Consider the following 19,801-nt stretch of genomic DNA (forward strand, 5'->3'; position numbering starts at 1 on the left):
TTTTTTTTTTTATATACAACAGCAACCCAATCATTCACTTTCCATACAAGACAAATTTCTTTTGCAAGGTAGGCGGTGTCTTCCTCATATTGATTACTATCTTCATTGTATCTGAATACAGTCAACGTTTTCTCCATATCTTATCGTTAATCTGACTATATTCATTATTTTCTGTAGTCGATTCCACCAGCATACCTTTTCTTTTCAGGTTACTAAATCTACAATAATATCAAAATACAATAATTTCGAATCTTTTTAAACATATGTAAACAAACACACAAAATTATAGTCTTCACAGAAATTTTAATTTCATATTTGCAAAAGAACTATTTAACATAATCTCATTTGTAAAAATTTTAATAGCAACAACCTTGAAAAATCTTATCTGTTGGCTAATTACATATTGATCTGGCGGAAGTTCCCTTCTAAGCTGCATGTGAACCTGTTCAGGACTCATTTTATTACCTGATTCTTCTCCACGAATAAAGTATCTATACAACAGCGCTTTCTATTGATTTAAAAATCTAAAAGAACTTCGAACTGGTAATGCCCAACCTTGCAACACAAAAATGTTCATGCAATGTGGTAGTTTGTCTTTAACAGAAACATTGTTAGAGAATGAAGAAATTGGCATATTTAGTAGTGAAGTATTTTCATCTTATGAATAAACGAGTTGCGAACTTTATCCAATGATGGTAATGATTTTGGAGATGTATGAAGACCGGATAGCACGTGTTCTTCTAACTCAGCGTTGCTTTCAAATGATAAGGTACAATTTATTTCAGGGCAAAATCTTAATAAACATAATTGCCTGTCATTTCTTTTCTGTTTTTCCTTGAGTGACTTGTTTTGCTTCATTGAATTATCTGTTTTGCTTTATGGCAACAACAACTTAATCGAGGGTTGAATTTTAAGATTTCCATACTCTTTTTCATTTCCCCCACCAATATCAAAATAATGCTACATCTTCATACTCTTCTCACCAAATTCAAATGAATGATAGTTGCTAATGTTCATAATCTTTGGTCCAGTAACTACAGTTTTATCATTGCTAGTTTGATTAATTGCTACTTTTCCATCTATAGCGTCAAAACTATAATGCATAGCCTTGTGTATATCTTCAGAAGTCAAAAGATTATTACCATAATCAACGAAATATTATTATTATTACAACTGCACAATCCCTGCCACATTGATCTTTTCCACACCAGGGTTCATTATAATCATATCTCAGCAATTTTATGTCTCTCTCTCTCTTTGCATTCATTGTGCAATTCTTCAGCTGAATGATTTCCCTGATAGCAGCCGGCATTATCAGATCTGGTAAACATCTTCTTGTATGAGGTTGATCAGTTCTAAATTGTTTTAAAACAGCAGTAGCTAACGAAACAACATCACCTATTCTCTGATTACATATATACAAATTAAACACGCTTGAATAACTTTCCAGCTATTTTTATAAAGAATATATCCACATGTAAACTCATTCCTTTCTTGCCAAAATACTCTCTTTGACCCTCTCTCTATCAATCCGGAAGAATTTTTTGACAAAAATCTTTAATCTAGAAAGCAGTTTCATCAATTAATTGCTTAAAAGCTTCAATCTTTGCCTTTTGCTTTTGAGAATCTCTCATCAGATGTTTTATGTAGTTGAATACATCCTTTATAGCAATTTCTAAATCATAAATAATGAATCGAATAATGGTACATAATTGTTTTCGCTGCAACTTTTTTGATAGAACATGATAGCGTGGCTAAATTTTGTCGTCAGTATTGCATGCGCTATCTTTTGCTCTTTACCGCTGTCGTATTTCAATTTGATTATTCCAAAAAGCAACACCATGCAAAATACCGCTTGTAAATATAAAGTCTAAGTAATGCTCACACTTTGTTTGATCAAGACTAGATCAAACAAACATTTTCTTCTCTGGAAATGCCAACCTTTTATTAGATGCATGCCATGATTGGTCTTTTCATCGGCTTTATATAAAGCAGTTTCTTGTTTTAAATGAGTAAAACACAGCCTTGCATTAAATAAAAATATTTGATTGTATCACTTTGACATTGATAAGACAACATGTATTAGTGACGCCTTTAAAGCGGGAGATTTTTTTCCTTTTATATTTAGATGGTGAAGATAAAAGCATGTTTTTGGAGGACTCCACGCAGCACCAAAGGTATACTGGTAAAAAGCACATAGTTGTTCATCCTTTTCAAGAATTCTTTTAAGCCTATTTGCAATTCCTTATTATTGTTGATGGACTTCCCAAACAATAATAATTGTTTGGGAAGTCCATTGTCTTCCCAAACATTATTATTGTTGGATCGCATGACCTAAAAACAATTTTTTAAACAACTATTAGGTGTGTCATTTAAAGTATTTTTTGTAATCTGATTCTTACTATTCACAAAAAATGTTCACAAGTTTGAAATATATTGTTATTGTTATTAATATAGAATATTGCAAGAGTGTGATTAATTTAGTGATTATTAAAAGAGTGGGGAATTAATTAAAAGAGCCATTTCTTTTTTTTTCAAAGAGCTTTATCTCAAAATCTTGCTGCAGAGTAGTTATAAAGTATGTCATTATAAAAATTATATTACAGTCTGCGTACATTTAAAAAACATAATTACCTTTAAGTTAATTAGGTGTTTCTTGACATCAACATCTCCCAGCTGATGAATGTAAAACATATTGTTTACAATTTTATGTTTTTTGAATAATCCACAATTTCCTTTTGAAAACTAACAACAGTTTTCATAAAAAATTATGTTTTGTTCTATACTCAACTAAAAATAAGTTCCATTTATGCAGCCATTCATTTCTCAATAACAATAATAATATATCTACTCTGTTAATGTTAATTTTCGTTATAATAAAATTAGGAAATTTTGATGGTAAAATAAATTGTTTTATGACAATCGCTCATTAACTAGTTTTTCCATAATTGTGATATTGGAGATTCTTCGATTCTTTCAATCACCACAAGTTATTTGCTTATGACGTAAGTTTAACTAATTCTCTTCTGATCGTATATTGTATTTTATTATTATTAATTTTAATTGTTATGATTTCTATATCATAGTCAGAAACGTTTAAATTTTTTCCAAACATTAGGTGCAATATTTTTTGTTACTCTAAATGCTAATTTTGAAAGATAGAAGTTTTATCGTGCTGCCGAACGAAAACCGATCCGAATACCTCATCTGTGCGTCCTAGAAAATATCTCTTCGTACTAAATCATTTTTCATAAAATTTCAATTCTTTGTACCTTCAATTGTGACTTAATATCTGAGTTTTGCGTGAGTTTTTTTAAACTATGTTAGGATCATGTTATATTGACAATTTAATATGATCATATTTTTACAAAACTTAACGCCTCTGCCATATTGGGTCATTTTGTAAGTATACAACAACTTTTTTTTTCAATTTCAAGCCTTAATATATGAATAGGTCTTAGGTATCACATAACTTTCTTTCCATTTTTAGACTCAATACCTACGATACTTACAAATTCTGCAAAAAAAATCGTGTACAACACTTCGCTGTTAGAAACAACTCTTGAAAATTTGATAATTAGCCAACTGCACAGTGTCACGCATCGTTTTATATTTTTTGGAGAGAGCTTTTGGGTTACGTTTGATATTAGCTACAAAAGTTATGTGCAACTTCTTGCCTTGTTAAAAAAATGGTTTCAAAGTTGGCAAAAACTAAATTTCCAAAAATTTTTAAAAAATCTCTAAACTTTAAACCTAGGTTCCGAATAAACGAATTATTTTTGAAAACTTTTTCTTTCCCCAACAGGTTTTCTTTATATTCTGGTCAATAAATAAAAAATTCTAGCAGTTTGGAGGGGGTTACTTCCTCTGACTTCCTGATTCTTAAAAAAAATGACATAAAAGTTAAAGGTAATTTGCTTAGCTTTTTTTTTAAGTTAGCTTTTACGTCGCTAATTTTTTTATAAAATTAACTTTTTAAAACCCCATTATTTTAGAATGAGGCAAACCACATTATTTCAGTTGGGACAGGTTTTTTAGATTCTTATAGAATGATACAAAATTTCTGTAAAAAAAGAATTAGCTTCGCGAAGAAAGTCTAAGCTAAAAAGTCCTAGCTCTAGAAAAATAAGTTTAAACTCGTTGAAATTGCATTTTTTAAATGCATTTCTTACAAGATGTAAATATAGATATTTAAAATATTTTCATAAATTAAAATAAAAATTATCTATTATTTATGTATGTAATGAAAATTAAAATGAATGGTTTTGTATTTAGGAAGAAAATCAAGTTTTAATAATGATAAAATTTTAATGACAAAAAAAAGCTGTTTTCAGTCACTTTCAGACATAAATTAACGTTTAAATTTATTACTTCAGAACTTATTTTTTATACCATTAGAATCATAAGTAACTGTAGAAAATAGTTAGCTAAAAACGTTATTTAAACCACTGTACAGGGGGATGCAGGAGGCATTTTTCAAGGATGTTTCTACTTTTGTTTGCAAATCACGTTGTTTGTACCTTAAATTGAAGTTATTTTTGTTCAGAGACTAATTACAAATAATCAAATAGCAAACCCATGGCATAATCACAATACAATTTAGACAAATTAGTCTCAATAAATTACGTCAAACGTCTGTTAATTTATTTAAATTAAACAATTTGTTAGAGTATTGATTAATAAATTTTAAATAACCTAGGTTATAAAATACTAAATAAAAACGTTTTGGTATAAAATGAGTCTGAAAAAAGCAAGATCTCATTCAGATAATAAGAGATAGATATTTTTTGTTGAGTCTACAAAGAGAAAAAATGTCTATCTTTAGAGAAGAAGAATTCATTGGTTCATCTGATCAAAGCCTTTGTGAACCCTGGATTTAGTCTGAACCTGAGTTCTTATCCGTCTGGAATATGCAAAAGCTGCAAGTTAAAATTATATTTAAAACAGAAAGTTAAAGCTATCAGTAAAGTTGTGGAGACTTCCTGGATAAATGGTCGTGATCAAGTTTATAAGTTAGGAAGAATTAAACAAGAAGATGGCAACTACAACTGTGCTACTAACTGTCCTTGTATTCGTCATCCTTGCAACAACAAAAAAAACTTTTCAAAATCTTCACGCCTTAATTACTATAAAGAATCAAAATATCGCTGAAATATCTGTTGTTGATGATGTTGTGTTGTTGGTAAAAAAATAAAACTTGCAACAGTAGGAAAAGCTCTTCATAATAATTTATACAGAGACCGATCACCTATAAGGCATACAAAAAGTGAAACAATCATGAACTTAAAGATAAACCATAATCTTCTAAAGTGTGCAGTGTTAAGAATAATGAAGGTGATAAGAAAAGACGTTGGACAATCTGGAAGACAGGAGAATACCTGGATAATTAAGGAGATAAGATCAGTATAAGATTTTCAACCAAGGAATCAGAAGTACACTAGGGTCAACAAAGTGACTATTTTGGGCGTAGTTTGAAACGTAGAAGGAGTCATAAAAATCAGAAAACACTTTTCCAACTACTTCAACTCAATCAATTAAAGTTTACCTTGGCTTCTGACCTCAAATTGATCAACATCACCCAAGGATTATCAGTAAGTACCTTATTTCTTTATCTTGACTTAATATGCAATGTAAATTTTAAATAAGCAATATCTATAAGTTATTTTCTATAATAAAGGGTTTCGGTGGAAAATAATCGTGTTGCTATTGTGATGGGCCGATGGACAAAAAAGGAGTTCAAAGGACTTTCGGATCACTAGCATATTAGTTCGAAAAATATTTGATAACAAAGCTTGTATGCAAACGCATTTTAAAAATGAAATCCATGTTTGTTGGACAAGAAATTGACTGAGAAAATTATCCAAATAATTTCACCACCTGAATATCATATTTGTGAACACCATGTTAGTGAAAATATTGATCTCGTCTTCACTGAAAAAAATCTAAAGGAGTTTCTTGAAAAGAAAATGGTTATCAGGCATGGCTTTAGTGATGGTAGACTTTTGACTGAGTCAAAGTTTTAGGATCTGTGGACGAAATGAAAATTTATTCTCCAATTGAATATTTAGAATGTATTGAAACCCTGAGGAGGTTCAAAGAAGAAGTATCATTGCTTTTAAAATTGTTTTGAACACTTTTTTGAACGTTTTTAAGTAAATAAATACAATTAGGGGACTATTGATCTACCATTCTAATTAAAATTTAGAGACTCGATTATGTTAATACTATTATTTTCAGCAAGTTATTGTTTCGTTAACTATTGTTTGATTTAGTTGCTAAATGCTGCTTTGGCATGATGTTTCATTTAAAAAAATATGCCCATGATGTATTCGTAATGAAAATTTCTCTTCGATGTAATTTTCACATAATCAGATTCTATCTCAAAAATCTCTCGTTAATCAGAAGATCCCGCTCTGTGTTACATTAGAACAAACATTTGAAGCAATGTATAGAAACTTAAACGAGACACTGAAAAGGCTCGTTGTCTGAGAAAAACGTCTATCACGGTGAAAAGCTAAGAGCTCTGGTTGTTAAATACAATTCAACGAGATTGTAAGATAATTTTTCAGTATGTTTAGATTGAAAAAATACAAAATCTTTTTTGTAACATATTATAATATTTAAAATACTGTTTGTGGCATTTTATTTGTTTAAATTTGTTATCGGAGATTTATTTATGTTTTGTGTGTGTCAGTAGAGACGGAAAATTTGTTACATTTTCAATAGATTTTTGACAAGAAGATAATTGGAACTAATATTTTGGTACAAAAAAAATGGCAAAAAATCACGGTAATCAGATTACTAGGGCAGGAATACCCTTTAAAAACGCCCCCTGCATCCTCCAGGTTGAGGGAAAGTAATTTTTGAAAAAAAAAAAATCTTTTATCTTGAATTAAATCAGAAATTGTAACTAGGTTTCAAATTTAATAAAAATTTATTTTGACGCTCAAAAGATACGGTCACATAATATTTAGAACCCCCTCATTTTTTTGAAAGTTTTTAATAATTAGAAAAAAGGTCAAAAATAAAAAAAGGTGCGGTTTTTAATTCCTTTTTAAGGATTTATGTTTCCTGCCAACCTTCTCGAAAGAGTGGTTTAAAAAAATCTGAAGTAAAATTAACTTCAACCTCTAAAAAAGTGGACTTTTACACTTATTTTTGCTTCCGAGAGCGTGTCACAAAGTTTCTTTAAAAAATCCTACTCTAATTATATTTTAAAGTAAATTATGTAATTTTTGATTAATGCTAAGTTTAAAAATTTATTCATTTTTTAATATTCACGGTTGTTCAAATTTAAAATCGCGTTTTTTTGTGAAGATAAATTTAATCTATTCTATTTTTTTTTTAAACATACAATTACAAAATTATATCATATGAAATAACGAAGTTTTCCTCCTTAATTTACATGCCACCCTCACTTGCAATCAAGATGTCTGGGTTATTTAAGTGCTTGGAATATGGTGGAGTTATCAAAACAAGAACTGCAGACAATATCTTTTGAAGTTGTCCATTCTAAGACAATTTCACTTTTTGAATAAACCAACACCTTCAGTTCAGTAGTTCTCTAATAATGCGCTGATGTGGTATTTCAATAGATCTATTAAAAAGATTTTCCTCCTTGACAGGTTTTTTTCTCTCTACCGATTTTTAGAAGCCATTTAAACAATTCTCAGATTTCATAATGGGTAGTATTTGTCTAAATCCCCACCAAAAAAAATGATTTTTCTGTTTGCTGTTGCAAAAATATGTTTACAATGTCATAATGTTAATAATGTCAGTGTTATCTTGTAATAAACTGTTTAAAACACATGCTTCACAAAAAGTTTATTATAAAAATTATAATAAACTTATAAAAATTATAATAAACTTTTTGTGTGTAATAACTTTTTCCTGTCTATAAAAACAAAACTTGAAAAAAAAAAAAAAAAAAAAGTTAAATTCATTTTTGCAAAAATGCATTCATTGATGCTAGTGAACTTGATTTAGAGGTTGAAATAGAGTCGCGTGTAGAATGAGTTTATCAAAAGAAATGAACCGCAGGGGAACTTGCATTTGATGACATACAAGAGAATCCTCTTAATTTTGTTCTGACAGATTGCGGTCTGATTTGCATAGCTTTGCTGTAAACTTTGATGGGCTCTCAAAAACACGAGATGAATTTGTAACGAGTACTAGTGACGGTGATTCAAAAAAATCAATTTCAGCCTTAAGAGTTGAATACTTTAACAAAAGCTGCAGAAAATGAAAATGACAGAGATTTTTAGAACTTTGAACGTTTTGTAGGGTCTTGAATAAATGTTAAAAATGTTGCTATAGTATTTCATGCAAATATTCCTTAAATGCAACCGCTTATTCAAATCTGTTTCAGGTTAACGAATATCTTATGACACTTGTATTCTTAAGTGAGTTGTGAATGGACATTTAGTTAATTAAAAGTTGTCTAAACTATGCTGCGTTCCTCACTAGTTAACAACAAGCTTGAGACATTTATGTTGATGTCAATCGAGAAGGACATTTTTGAATCAATTTCTTGGATTCAGTTGACGACATGTTTGTGTAAAAATTCACTAGAGTTATCAAAGATGTTGCTTCTATAAATTATGTTAAGAAATTGCAATCAGTTACATTATAATTACCATTTCACCACAGTTACACCACATGATTCACCACAGTTACACCACATGATTCACGAGCCACTTTTGATTTTTGTTTATCTTGAGTGAGTTAAAGTATTAACCATCATAACAAAGTTCATTATGTTATTATAATTATTATTGTTATTATTATTATCACTTTCTGTATAACTATCATGTACATCAATTATATTATGCATTTGTAACACGACAGACTGATTTATATTGTAAGCCTGAATGAGTTTTGAACTTTTAAAGTGAACCATAACTTTACTTATTCAAATTTAAAAAATGCCTGATTTTTTTTTTATAAAAAAGATGTTTTTAAAAATGAAAAAATCAAAAATATTATACAAGCTTAAACAATTGGGCAATTGACTAGTGACTAGCAAGCAATATTCGTAATAATAAAGACAGCGGTTTGGCCACAAGAATCGCTAGCTAAACAAGCAAGCGACAACTGGTATCAGTTTAGCCATCAGGATCGCTTTCTAAAAAGCTAGTGATTAATTAGAAAAAATTCACATTACATTATTACTTGTTCCCGTTATATTACATTATTAGTATTATAACAAAATATTAACAAAATCATTTACTATTATAGTTGTAGACAACTTAGTAAATTAAATTGACACAAGCCCCATTATATAAATTGCCAGGGTTTTTTATATACTTAAATATATATTTCAAGTTTATATTTAAGTATATAAAAAGACAGCGCCTTTAAGATTTTGATTAACTTTTTAAATTAACTTTAACACTGCGCTCTCCTAGTTTTAAACCGTAAAAGCTATAAAATAATATTTTATAGCTCTACTATAATATTATAGGCGGTAAAAGCTATATCATAATATTATAACATGTCTACTGCTACCCACAGAGTTTTTTCATCTCATTTTATTGGCGGGAAAAAGCGCACTAGAACAAAACTGTCACAAAAAAATTGTCACAAAAAAACACATTGTCACAAAAAAACTATTGATAGCAGTGGTTTAGTTGAAAACACCATACACAAAAAATAATGTTAATGAAAAGCATCACATTCCCTAAAGGAAAATTTGCGGCAAAGTTTAAATAACTAAAACTTAACAAAACTAAATTAAACAATGATTAGACGCAACAATGAAAGCTACAAAGTATTGTTAAGTTCATAATAGACAAATTCAAACGTAGCAGTCTAATTTAAATCTCATATTGGTATTGAAAGTTATAAATTGTTCAAAGTCTTTTTTAATATTTTTGACCAAAAAATATTTATTGCCATAGACACAAATGAGTTTTTATTCTGGGGAACACAAGAATCTCACCACAAAACAATTTGATTAATTGATATATTAGGACAGTCTTGAATAATTAACTTTTAATTATTTTAATTTATTTTTTATTTGATTAGTTTATACCAGTGGTCGGCACCATATTTCCAAAGGAGCCCACTTGCAAAATTCTTGTTTTAGTTGCGGCCCACAGTAATAAATAAATTATATATAAAATAGGTTGTATTACCTATATAACAGAATATAGTATAGAATTAGATTATAGAACTAATAATTGTATCAATACAAAATACATACTTAAGAAAAAAAACACATAAAACACAATTAAAAATTTTTTTAAAAGTATTTTGTTGTTGCAGCTAGCACAAGGTCATTCAAATGAGTGTCAGTCAGTCTTGTTCTGTAAACATTTTTTATTATTTTCATGGCTGAGAATGTTTGTTCGCATTGGTAACTAGTGCCATACATACAGATAAGTCTATTTGCATGTTTTTTAAGAACTGGAAAACGTTCCTTCATGAAAGCATGCCAGAAAATAATTAAATTTTCACAAAAAGTGCCATCTTCATCTTTTTTTGGTGCCTTTCTTCTCAACTCGTCGTCACATTGAAAGTTAATTAGTTCATCCTCTGCTTTTAAAATTTCAGCTTCTTCAAAGTCCTTTAGAATACTAATATCATTCATATCAAAGTCATATGGATAACACAAAAAAACCATATGTTTTTTTAAGTCTTTAAATTCATAAAATCTGTTTTCAAATTGATCATACAGAGCAGTCACTATTAATGAAAATGACGATAACATTTCCCTTGATGGTTGACATTCATTTAAAGTAGGAAAATGAGTACAACTACCAGATGCAAATTGAGTTTTGTACAAATTAAGTTTTGTCTTCATCACAGTGATGTGGTTGATCAAATCACAAACCTGCACACGGCGGCCTTGTAATCTGTTATTCAGAACATTGAATTGTACTATGATGTCGCAAAGGAAAGCCAGTTTACACTTAAACTTTTCAATAGATATTGTAATGAATGAAAATTTTTGAGTTTCCATGAACTGCAGTACACTTGGCAAACACTCCCAAAATCTGTTAAGAATATTTCCTCTTGATAGCCACCTAACCTGCAAAAAATAGACAAACATTTATTTTTGATTGTAATGGTAATTTATTTATTTTTTGTCTATATACCTCTGAATGAAGAAGAAGATCACCATGTTCATCTTCATTTTGTTCCATTAGCGCACAAAATTGACGCCGTTTGAGTGCATTGGAGCGTATGTGATTGATTGTTTTTACTACAGCTGTCATTACATCATCAATTGTCGCAACTTTAGCGCACAGTGCTTCCTGGTGTATCACACAGTGAAATGAAATAAATTTGTTAGGAAACTCACCACTATTTCTCAGCAAAGTAACAACTCCTCGAATTCTTCCAATCATAGCAGGAGCGCCATATGTGACAACTGAAGATATTTTTTGAAGAGGCACTTTCCTATTTTTTAATATTTTGAACAATTTGTGATAAATGTCTTGTCCAGTTGTAGTTGTTTCCAGTGGTTTAATTCCAAGCAGTTCTTCAAATAAACAACAATTCGTAGTGATAAAACGTGCATAAACACAGAGTTGTGCTTTACCGACAAGGTCAGTAGACTCATCGAGAGCGATACTCGCAAATTCAGCTTCTCACAGATTGTTTAACAGTTGTTCATAAACATTAACAACCATTTTCTCAATTTTTCGAGTAACTGTACGCGCGGACAATTGCATACTTTGAAATTTGTCATGAATTTTTTTATCATTTGGGAAAAGAAATTTTGATGCTTCAATCATGCATTCTTTGATTATTTCACCATCAGTAATAATTTCAGGTTTTTTGCTAATATCCATGACACCATATTAGAGGCACGAGTTTCACAATCAACACTGCTAGACATTTGTTGAAACAAATTTTTCCGTTTTTCTAAACAGCTTTTCAATGAGTCGTATTTTATTTTTCTGGTTGTTGAATCAAGAGGATATTTAGTATTGTACAATTCATGTTTTGATACGAAATGACGTTCAAGCTTGGTTCCTTTCATTTCACCAACAGTCTCATTACATATTAAACATAGAGCATTGTTACTTGGTCCCTCAGTGAAGAAATAAATCAGCTCCCATTTTTCATTCGACTGACGTGCATATTTACGCTTCGCTTCATGTTTACCTGGCATATCTTTGCAAGTTAATGTGTGTATTTATCAGAGTTGCAACTTCCGAGTAAAGCATCCAAACTCGATAACCGGTTACTCGATAACTGGTTATACTCGAGCAATTTTTGGTTATTCAATTTCCAAATATTGCGTCTTAAAAAACCGGTTATTTAAAACAATAAAGATTTGCCGACTATTTCTTTTATAATACTTATTTCGTAAAAAATCTAAACAATGTAGTATTTTTATTCAAGAAAAGTACGAAAAACATTCTAAAGACGATAACTTTTACCGCTGGTATATTTGATATGAAATAGTTTTTACAGCGTTAAATTAATTAAATTGTTGTTTGAGATACTTCATCTGAACAAATTCGAATGTTCTAATTATTTTTGACGTGCTTTTCGAATGTTTTTATTTTTGTAGAGTAATTTTTTAGCATGATTTAACTTTTAAGTATAAGGATCTTATTTGAAGTCTTAAAGTGCTACAGTGTTAGAGTGCATTAAAATTATTTTTTTACTATGCCTAAAATGACAAGATTTGGTGTTAGGGAGTATTTTATAAGGAGGCTTTATAATTTTTACAGCCTGGAAAACAACTAAAAGGCCCACAACTACACTACTTTGTATATTATGCAGTTAGGTGGCTTGGGACCCACAAATTATGTACAAAGGCCCACAATTTGCCGACCTCTGGCTTATACAGACAACTTGCAAGTTCATTTGCACCTCTACCAACCATAAATTCATTCCAAAGTGCACAATAAGTTTTGTTATTAAATGAACAGTGGGCTATGAAATTATAACAATTTAATTTTCTTTTATAATAGAATGCATAATAATTGGAAGGGGAAATACACTAAATAGCTACTGTGATTATTATTATTTAGCTTGTATTAAAAATCTCCATTAAAAAACCTTAGAAATTGCTGATCACAAGCTGTTGTCAATCTATTTTGAAAATAAGATTTTTTTTAAAATCAATTAACTTTCAGAAAAAATAGATCAACTGAATCAGCTAATCAACAACTGCTAGCTAAATGGAGAACTTCTTTGAATAACAATAAATTTGTTATAACAGTAATGCTAGACCTTAAAAAGACATGGGAAACAATTAATAGAAAGATTATTATAGAAAAAAGTTTCACGATTAAAGGTAAAGTTCTAAACTAGATTTTAGACTATTTTTCAATGAGAACTCAAGTAGTCAAAATAAAAAGTGAAGAGTCAAGTGAATTGGTTTGTGATATAGGGGTTCCACAGGGAAAGGGCGGATCCGCTACTTTTTGGTCTTTAAGATTTCCAGACATGGAGCAAACTCTAAACATTTATATGCTTAAACTTATGTCAAATAAGAATGATTTGCAAAAAAGTGCAATGAATTGAGCCTGGGAACAAAAAATCCACCAAATTTTACCCCACCCCCTACCTTCCTGCCCCAAACGTGAGAGCAACAAGTTTATAAAATAATTTTTTACTATTCTCGACTAGACTTATATTTATAGATAATTCTTTAGTTTCATAGTATCCTTAGGTTTTTAAAAAATATGACTATAAAAAATTTGAAACACAATATGAGATGGTTACAAATTTTGGTCAAAGTGCATGTGGAACAAAAAAGTAGACCGTGTAAAAAAATTAAGTTTACATGTTTTACCTTTTTCCACAGCTGCTGATTTCAATAAAATGAGTGTAATACACTGTTATATCGTGAATTATTTTGCCACCACCTTTTGCTGATGATCATAGACAAATAATAGTTTTAAATAAGATAGACAACTAGATTTACGTTTCAAAGAAGTGGTTTGAAATATTTTTTTTATATTTATTTAAAATATTTTTTTGAATTTAAACAACTTTATTAATTATCTTTAAAGTATTTATTTATTATTCATTTTAAAAGTTTGTTATTTATAACAAACGAGGTAAAATAAGCATGGCTTAATCAACTAATACCAACTGTTTTCTTGTACATTCATTTCATATCGGAAAAATATTTTTTTAATAAAACAATTTAAATGTGATGTGTGACCTTAAATATAAATTTAGAAAAGCTAAGAGCTCTGGTTGTTAAATACAATTCAACGAGATTGTAAGATAATTTTTCAGTATGTTTAGATTGAAAAAATACAAAATCTTTTTTGTAACATATTATAATATTTAAAATACTGTTTGTGGCATTTTATTTGTTTAAATTTGTTATCGGAGATTTATTTATGTTTTGTGTGTGTCAGTAGAGACGGAAAATTTGTTACATTTTCAATAGATTTTTGACAAGAAGATAATTGGAACTAATATTTTGGTACAAAAAAAATGGCAAAAAATCACGGTAATCAGATTACTAGGGCAGGAATACCCTTTAAAAACGCCCCCTGCATCCTCCAGGTTGAGGGAAAGTAATTTTTGAAAAAAAAAAAATCTTTTATCTTGAATTAAATCAGAAATTGTAACTAGGTTTCAAATTTAATAAAAATTTATTTTGACGCTCAAAAGATACGGTCACATAATATTTAGAACCCCCTCATTTTTTTGAAAGTTTTTAATAATTAGAAAAAAGGTCAAAAATAAAAAAAGGTGCGGTTTTTAATTCCTTTTTAAGGATTTATGTTTCCTGCCAACCTTCTCGAAAGAGTGGTTTAAAAAAATCTGAAGTAAAATTAACTTCAACCTCTAAAAAAGTGGACTTTTACACTTATTTTTGCTTCCGAGAGCGTGTCACAAAGTTTCTTTAAAAAATCCTACTCTAATTATATTTTAAAGTAAATTATGTAATTTTTGATTAATGCTAAGTTTAAAAATTTATTCATTTTTTAATATTCACGGTTGTTCAAATTTAAAATCGCGTTTTTTTGTGAAGATAAATTTAATCTATTCTATTTTTTTTTTAAACATACAATTACAAAATTATATCATATGAAATAACGAAGTTTTCCTCCTTAATTTACATGCCACCCTCACTTGCAATCAAGATGTCTGGGTTATTTAAGTGCTTGGAATATGGTGGAGTTATCAAAACAAGAACTGCAGACAATATCTTTTGAAGTTGTCCATTCTAAGACAATTTCACTTTTTGAATAAACCAACACCTTCAGTTCAGTAGTTCTCTAATAATGCGCTGATGTGGTATTTCAATAGATCTATTAAAAAGATTTTCCTCCTTGACAGGTTTTTTTCTCTCTACCGATTTTTAGAAGCCATTTAAACAATTCTCAGATTTCATAATGGGTAGTATTTGTCTAAATCCCCACCAAAAAAAATGATTTTTCTGTTTGCTGTTGCAAAAATATGTTTACAATGTCATAATGTTAATAATGTCAGTGTTATCTTGTAATAAACTGTTTAAAACACATGCTTCACAAAAAGTTTATTATAAAAATTATAATAAACTTATAAAAATTATAATAAACTTTTTGTGTGTAATAACTTTTTCCTGTCTATAAAAACAAAACTTGAAAAAAAAAAAAAAAAAAAAGTTAAATTCATTTTTGCAAAAATGCATTCATTGATGCTAGTGAACTTGATTTAGAGGTTGAAATAGAGTCGCGTGTAGAATGAGTTTATCAAAAGAAATGAACCGCAGGGGAACTTGCATTTGATGACATACAAGAGAATCCTCTTAATTTTGTTCTGACAGATTGCGGTCTGATTTGCATAGCTTTGCTGTAAACTTTGATGGGCTCTCAAAAACACGAGATGAATTTGTAACGAGTACTAGTGACGGTGATTCAAAAAAATCAATTTCAGCCTTAAGAGTTGAATACTTTAACAAAAGCTGCAGAAAATGAAAATGACAGAGATTTTTAGAACTTTGAACGTTTTGTAGGGTCTTGAATAAATGTTAAAAATGTTGCTATAGTATTTCATGCAAATATTCCTTAAATGCAACCGCTTATTCAAATCTGTTTCAGGTTAACGAATATCTTATGACACTTGTATTCTTAAGTGAGTTGTGAATGGACATTTAGTTAATTAAAAGTTGTCTAAACTATGCTGCGTTCCTCACTAGTTAACAACAAGCTTGAGACATTTATGTTGATGTCAATCGAGAAGGACATTTTTGAATCAATTTCTTGGATTCAGTTGACGACATGTTTGTGTAAAAATTCACTAGAGTTATCAAAGATGTTGCTTCTATAAATTATGTTAAGAAATTGCAATCAGTTACATTATAATTACCATTTCACCACAGTTACACCACATGATTCACCACAGTTACACCACATGATTCACGAGCCACTTTTGATTTTTGTTTATCTTGAGTGAGTTAAAGTATTAACCATCATAACAAAGTTCATTATGTTATTATAATTATTATTGTTATTATTATTATCACTTTCTGTATAACTATCATGTACATCAATTATATTATGCATTTGTAACACGACAGACTGATTTATATTGTAAGCCTGAATGAGTTTTGAACTTTTAAAGTGAACCATAACTTTACTTATTCAAATTTAAAAAATGCCTGATTTTTTTTTTATAAAAAAGATGTTTTTAAAAATGAAAAAATCAAAAATATTATACAAGCTTAAACAATTGGGCAATTGACTAGTGACTAGCAAGCAATATTCGTAATAATAAAGACAGCGGTTTGGCCACAAGAATCGCTAGCTAAACAAGCAAGCGACAACTGGTATCAGTTTAGCCATCAGGATCGCTTTCTAAAAAGCTAGTGATTAATTAGAAAAAATTCACATTACATTATTACTTGTTCCCGTTATATTACATTATTAGTATTATAACAAAATATTAACAAAATCATTTACTATTATAGTTGTAGACAACTTAGTAAATTAAATTGACACAAGCCCCATTATATAAATTGCCAGGGTTTTTTATATACTTAAATATATATTTCAAGTTTATATTTAAGTATATAAAAAGACAGCGCCTTTAAGATTTTGATTAACTTTTTAAATTAACTTTAACACTGCGCTCTCCTAGTTTTAAACCGTAAAAGCTATAAAATAATATTTTATAGCTCTACTATAATATTATAGGCGGTAAAAGCTATATCATAATATTATAACATGTCTACTGCTACCCACAGAGTTTTTTCATCTCATTTTATTGGCGGGAAAAAGCGCACTAGAACAAAACTGTCACAAAAAAATTGTCACAAAAAAACACATTGTCACAAAAAAACTATTGATAGCAGTGGTTTAGTTGAAAACACCATACACAAAAAATAATGTTAATGAAAAGCATCACATTCCCTAAAGGAAAATTTGCGGCAAAGTTTAAATAACTAAAACTTAACAAAACTAAATTAAACAATGATTAGACGCAACAATGAAAGCTACAAAGTATTGTTAAGTTCATAATAGACAAATTCAAACGTAGCAGTCTAATTTAAATCTCATATTGGTATTGAAAGTTATAAATTGTTCAAAGTCTTTTTTAATATTTTTGACCAAAAAATATTTATTGCCATAGACACAAATGAGTTTTTATTCTGGGGAACACAAGAATCTCACCACAAAACAATTTGATTAATTGATATATTAGGACAGTCTTGAATAATTAACTTTTAATTATTTTAATTTATTTTTTATTTGATTAGTTTATACCAGTGGTCGGCACCATATTTCCAAAGGAGCCCACTTGCAAAATTCTTGTTTTAGTTGCGGCCCACAGTAATAAATAAATTATATATAAAATAGGTTGTATTACCTATATAACAGAATATAGTATAGAATTAGATTATAGAACTAATAATTGTATCAATACAAAATACATACTTAAGAAAAAAAACACATAAAACACAATTAAAAATTTTTTTAAAAGTATTTTGTTGTTGCAGCTAGCACAAGGTCATTCAAATGAGTGTCAGTCAGTCTTGTTCTGTAAACATTTTTTATTATTTTCATGGCTGAGAATGTTTGTTCGCATTGGTAACTAGTGCCATACATACAGATAAGTCTATTTGCATGTTTTTTAAGAACTGGAAAACGTTCCTTCATGAAAGCATGCCAGAAAATAATTAAATTTTCACAAAAAGTGCCATCTTCATCTTTTTTTGGTGCCTTTCTTCTCAACTCGTCGTCACATTGAAAGTTAATTAGTTCATCCTCTGCTTTTAAAATTTCAGCTTCTTCAAAGTCCTTTAGAATACTAATATCATTCATATCAAAGTCATATGGATAACACAAAAAAACCATATGTTTTTTTAAGTCTTTAAATTCATAAAATCTGTTTTCAAATTGATCATACAGAGCAGTCACTATTAATGAAAATGACGATAACATTTCCCTTGATGGTTGACATTCATTTAAAGTAGGAAAATGAGTACAACTACCAGATGCAAATTGAGTTTTGTACAAATTAAGTTTTGTCTTCATCACAGTGATGTGGTTGATCAAATCACAAACCTGCACACGGCGGCCTTGTAATCTGTTATTCAGAACATTGAATTGTACTATGATGTCGCAAAGGAAAGCCAGTTTACACTTAAACTTTTCAATAGATATTGTAATGAATGAAAATTTTTGAGTTTCCATGAACTGCAGTACACTTGGCAAACACTCCCAAAATCTGTTAAGAATATTTCCTCTTGATAGCCACCTAACCTGCAAAAAATAGACAAACATTTATTTTTGATTGTAATGGTAATTTATTTATTTTTTGTCTATATACCTCTGAATGAAGAAGAAGATCACCATGTTCATCTTCATTTTGTTCCATTAGCGCACAAAATTGACGCCGTTTGAGTGCATTGGAGCGTATGTGATTGATTGTTTTTACTACAGCTGTCATTACATCATCAATTGTCGCAACTTTAGCGCACAGTGCTTCCTGGTGTATCACACAGTGAAATGAAATAAATTTGTTAGGAAACTCACCACTATTTCTCAGCAAAGTAACAACTCCTCGAATTCTTCCAATCATAGCAGGAGCGCCATATGTGACAACTGAAGATATTTTTTGAAGAGGCACTTTCCTATTTTTTAATATTTTGAACAATTTGTGATAAATGTCTTGTCCAGTTGTAGTTGTTTCCAGTGGTTTAATTCCAAGCAGTTCTTCAAATAAACAACAATTCGTAGTGATAAAACGTGCATAAACACAGAGTTGTGCTTTACCGACAAGGTCAGTAGACTCATCGAGAGCGATACTCGCAAATTCAGCTTCTCACAGATTGTTTAACAGTTGTTCATAAACATTAACAACCATTTTCTCAATTTTTCGAGTAACTGTACGCGCGGACAATTGCATACTTTGAAATTTGTCATGAATTTTTTTATCATTTGGGAAAAGAAATTTTGATGCTTCAATCATGCATTCTTTGATTATTTCACCATCAGTAATAATTTCAGGTTTTTTGCTAATATCCATGACACCATATTAGAGGCACGAGTTTCACAATCAACACTGCTAGACATTTGTTGAAACAAATTTTTCCGTTTTTCTAAACAGCTTTTCAATGAGTCGTATTTTATTTTTCTGGTTGTTGAATCAAGAGGATATTTAGTATTGTACAATTCATGTTTTGATACGAAATGACGTTCAAGCTTGGTTCCTTTCATTTCACCAACAGTCTCATTACATATTAAACATAGAGCATTGTTACTTGGTCCCTCAGTGAAGAAATAAATCAGCTCCCATTTTTCATTCGACTGACGTGCATATTTACGCTTCGCTTCATGTTTACCTGGCATATCTTTGCAAGTTAATGTGTGTATTTATCAGAGTTGCA

General features: G+C 29.5%; 2 protein-coding genes across 2 annotated transcripts; both read right to left on the bottom strand.

The window, feature by feature from the left end:
- Nucleotides 1–10,243: 10,243 nt before the first annotated feature.
- LOC136076086 (general transcription factor II-I repeat domain-containing protein 2A-like) lies at nt 10,244–12,121 on the bottom strand. Its single transcript, XM_065789549.1, has 3 exons — nt 11,827–12,121; nt 11,100–11,590; nt 10,244–11,032 (listed from the first exon to the last, which is right to left on the bottom strand). Exons 1-3 carry the CDS (start codon nt 12,119–12,121, stop codon nt 10,244–10,246), a joined length of 1,575 nt encoding a protein of 524 aa, XP_065645621.1.
- A 5,764-nt stretch (nt 12,122–17,885) lies between these two features.
- Nucleotides 17,886–19,763, bottom strand: LOC136076087 (general transcription factor II-I repeat domain-containing protein 2A-like). Its single transcript, XM_065789550.1, has 3 exons — nt 19,469–19,763; nt 18,742–19,232; nt 17,886–18,674 (listed from the first exon to the last, which is right to left on the bottom strand). Exons 1-3 carry the CDS (start codon nt 19,761–19,763, stop codon nt 17,886–17,888), a joined length of 1,575 nt encoding a protein of 524 aa, XP_065645622.1.
- Nucleotides 19,764–19,801: the final 38 nt, after the last annotated feature.

The sequence above is a fragment of the Hydra vulgaris genome, chromosome 02 (genome assembly GCF_038396675.1).
Source record: "Hydra vulgaris chromosome 02, alternate assembly HydraT2T_AEP".
Taxonomy (NCBI): Eukaryota; Metazoa; Cnidaria; class Hydrozoa; order Anthoathecata; family Hydridae; genus Hydra; species Hydra vulgaris.

Bases quoted from the DNA above. Each gene is read 5' to 3' on its own strand.
- LOC136076086 (XM_065789549.1), bottom strand. From the start codon at position 12,121: ATGCCAGGTAAACATGAAGCGAAGCGTAAATATGCACGTCAGTCGAAT. The intron at 11,591-11,826 runs GTGAAACTCGTG...ATCTGTGAGAAG, and splicing joins AATGTCTAGCAGTGTTGATT to CTGAATTTGCGAGTATCGCT. The intron at 11,033-11,099 runs GTATATAGACAA...TATTTTTTGCAG, and splicing joins ATCTTCTTCTTCATTCAGAG to GTTAGGTGGCTATCAAGAGG.
- LOC136076087 (XM_065789550.1), bottom strand. From the start codon at position 19,763: ATGCCAGGTAAACATGAAGCGAAGCGTAAATATGCACGTCAGTCGAAT. The intron at 19,233-19,468 runs GTGAAACTCGTG...ATCTGTGAGAAG, and splicing joins AATGTCTAGCAGTGTTGATT to CTGAATTTGCGAGTATCGCT. The intron at 18,675-18,741 runs GTATATAGACAA...TATTTTTTGCAG, and splicing joins ATCTTCTTCTTCATTCAGAG to GTTAGGTGGCTATCAAGAGG.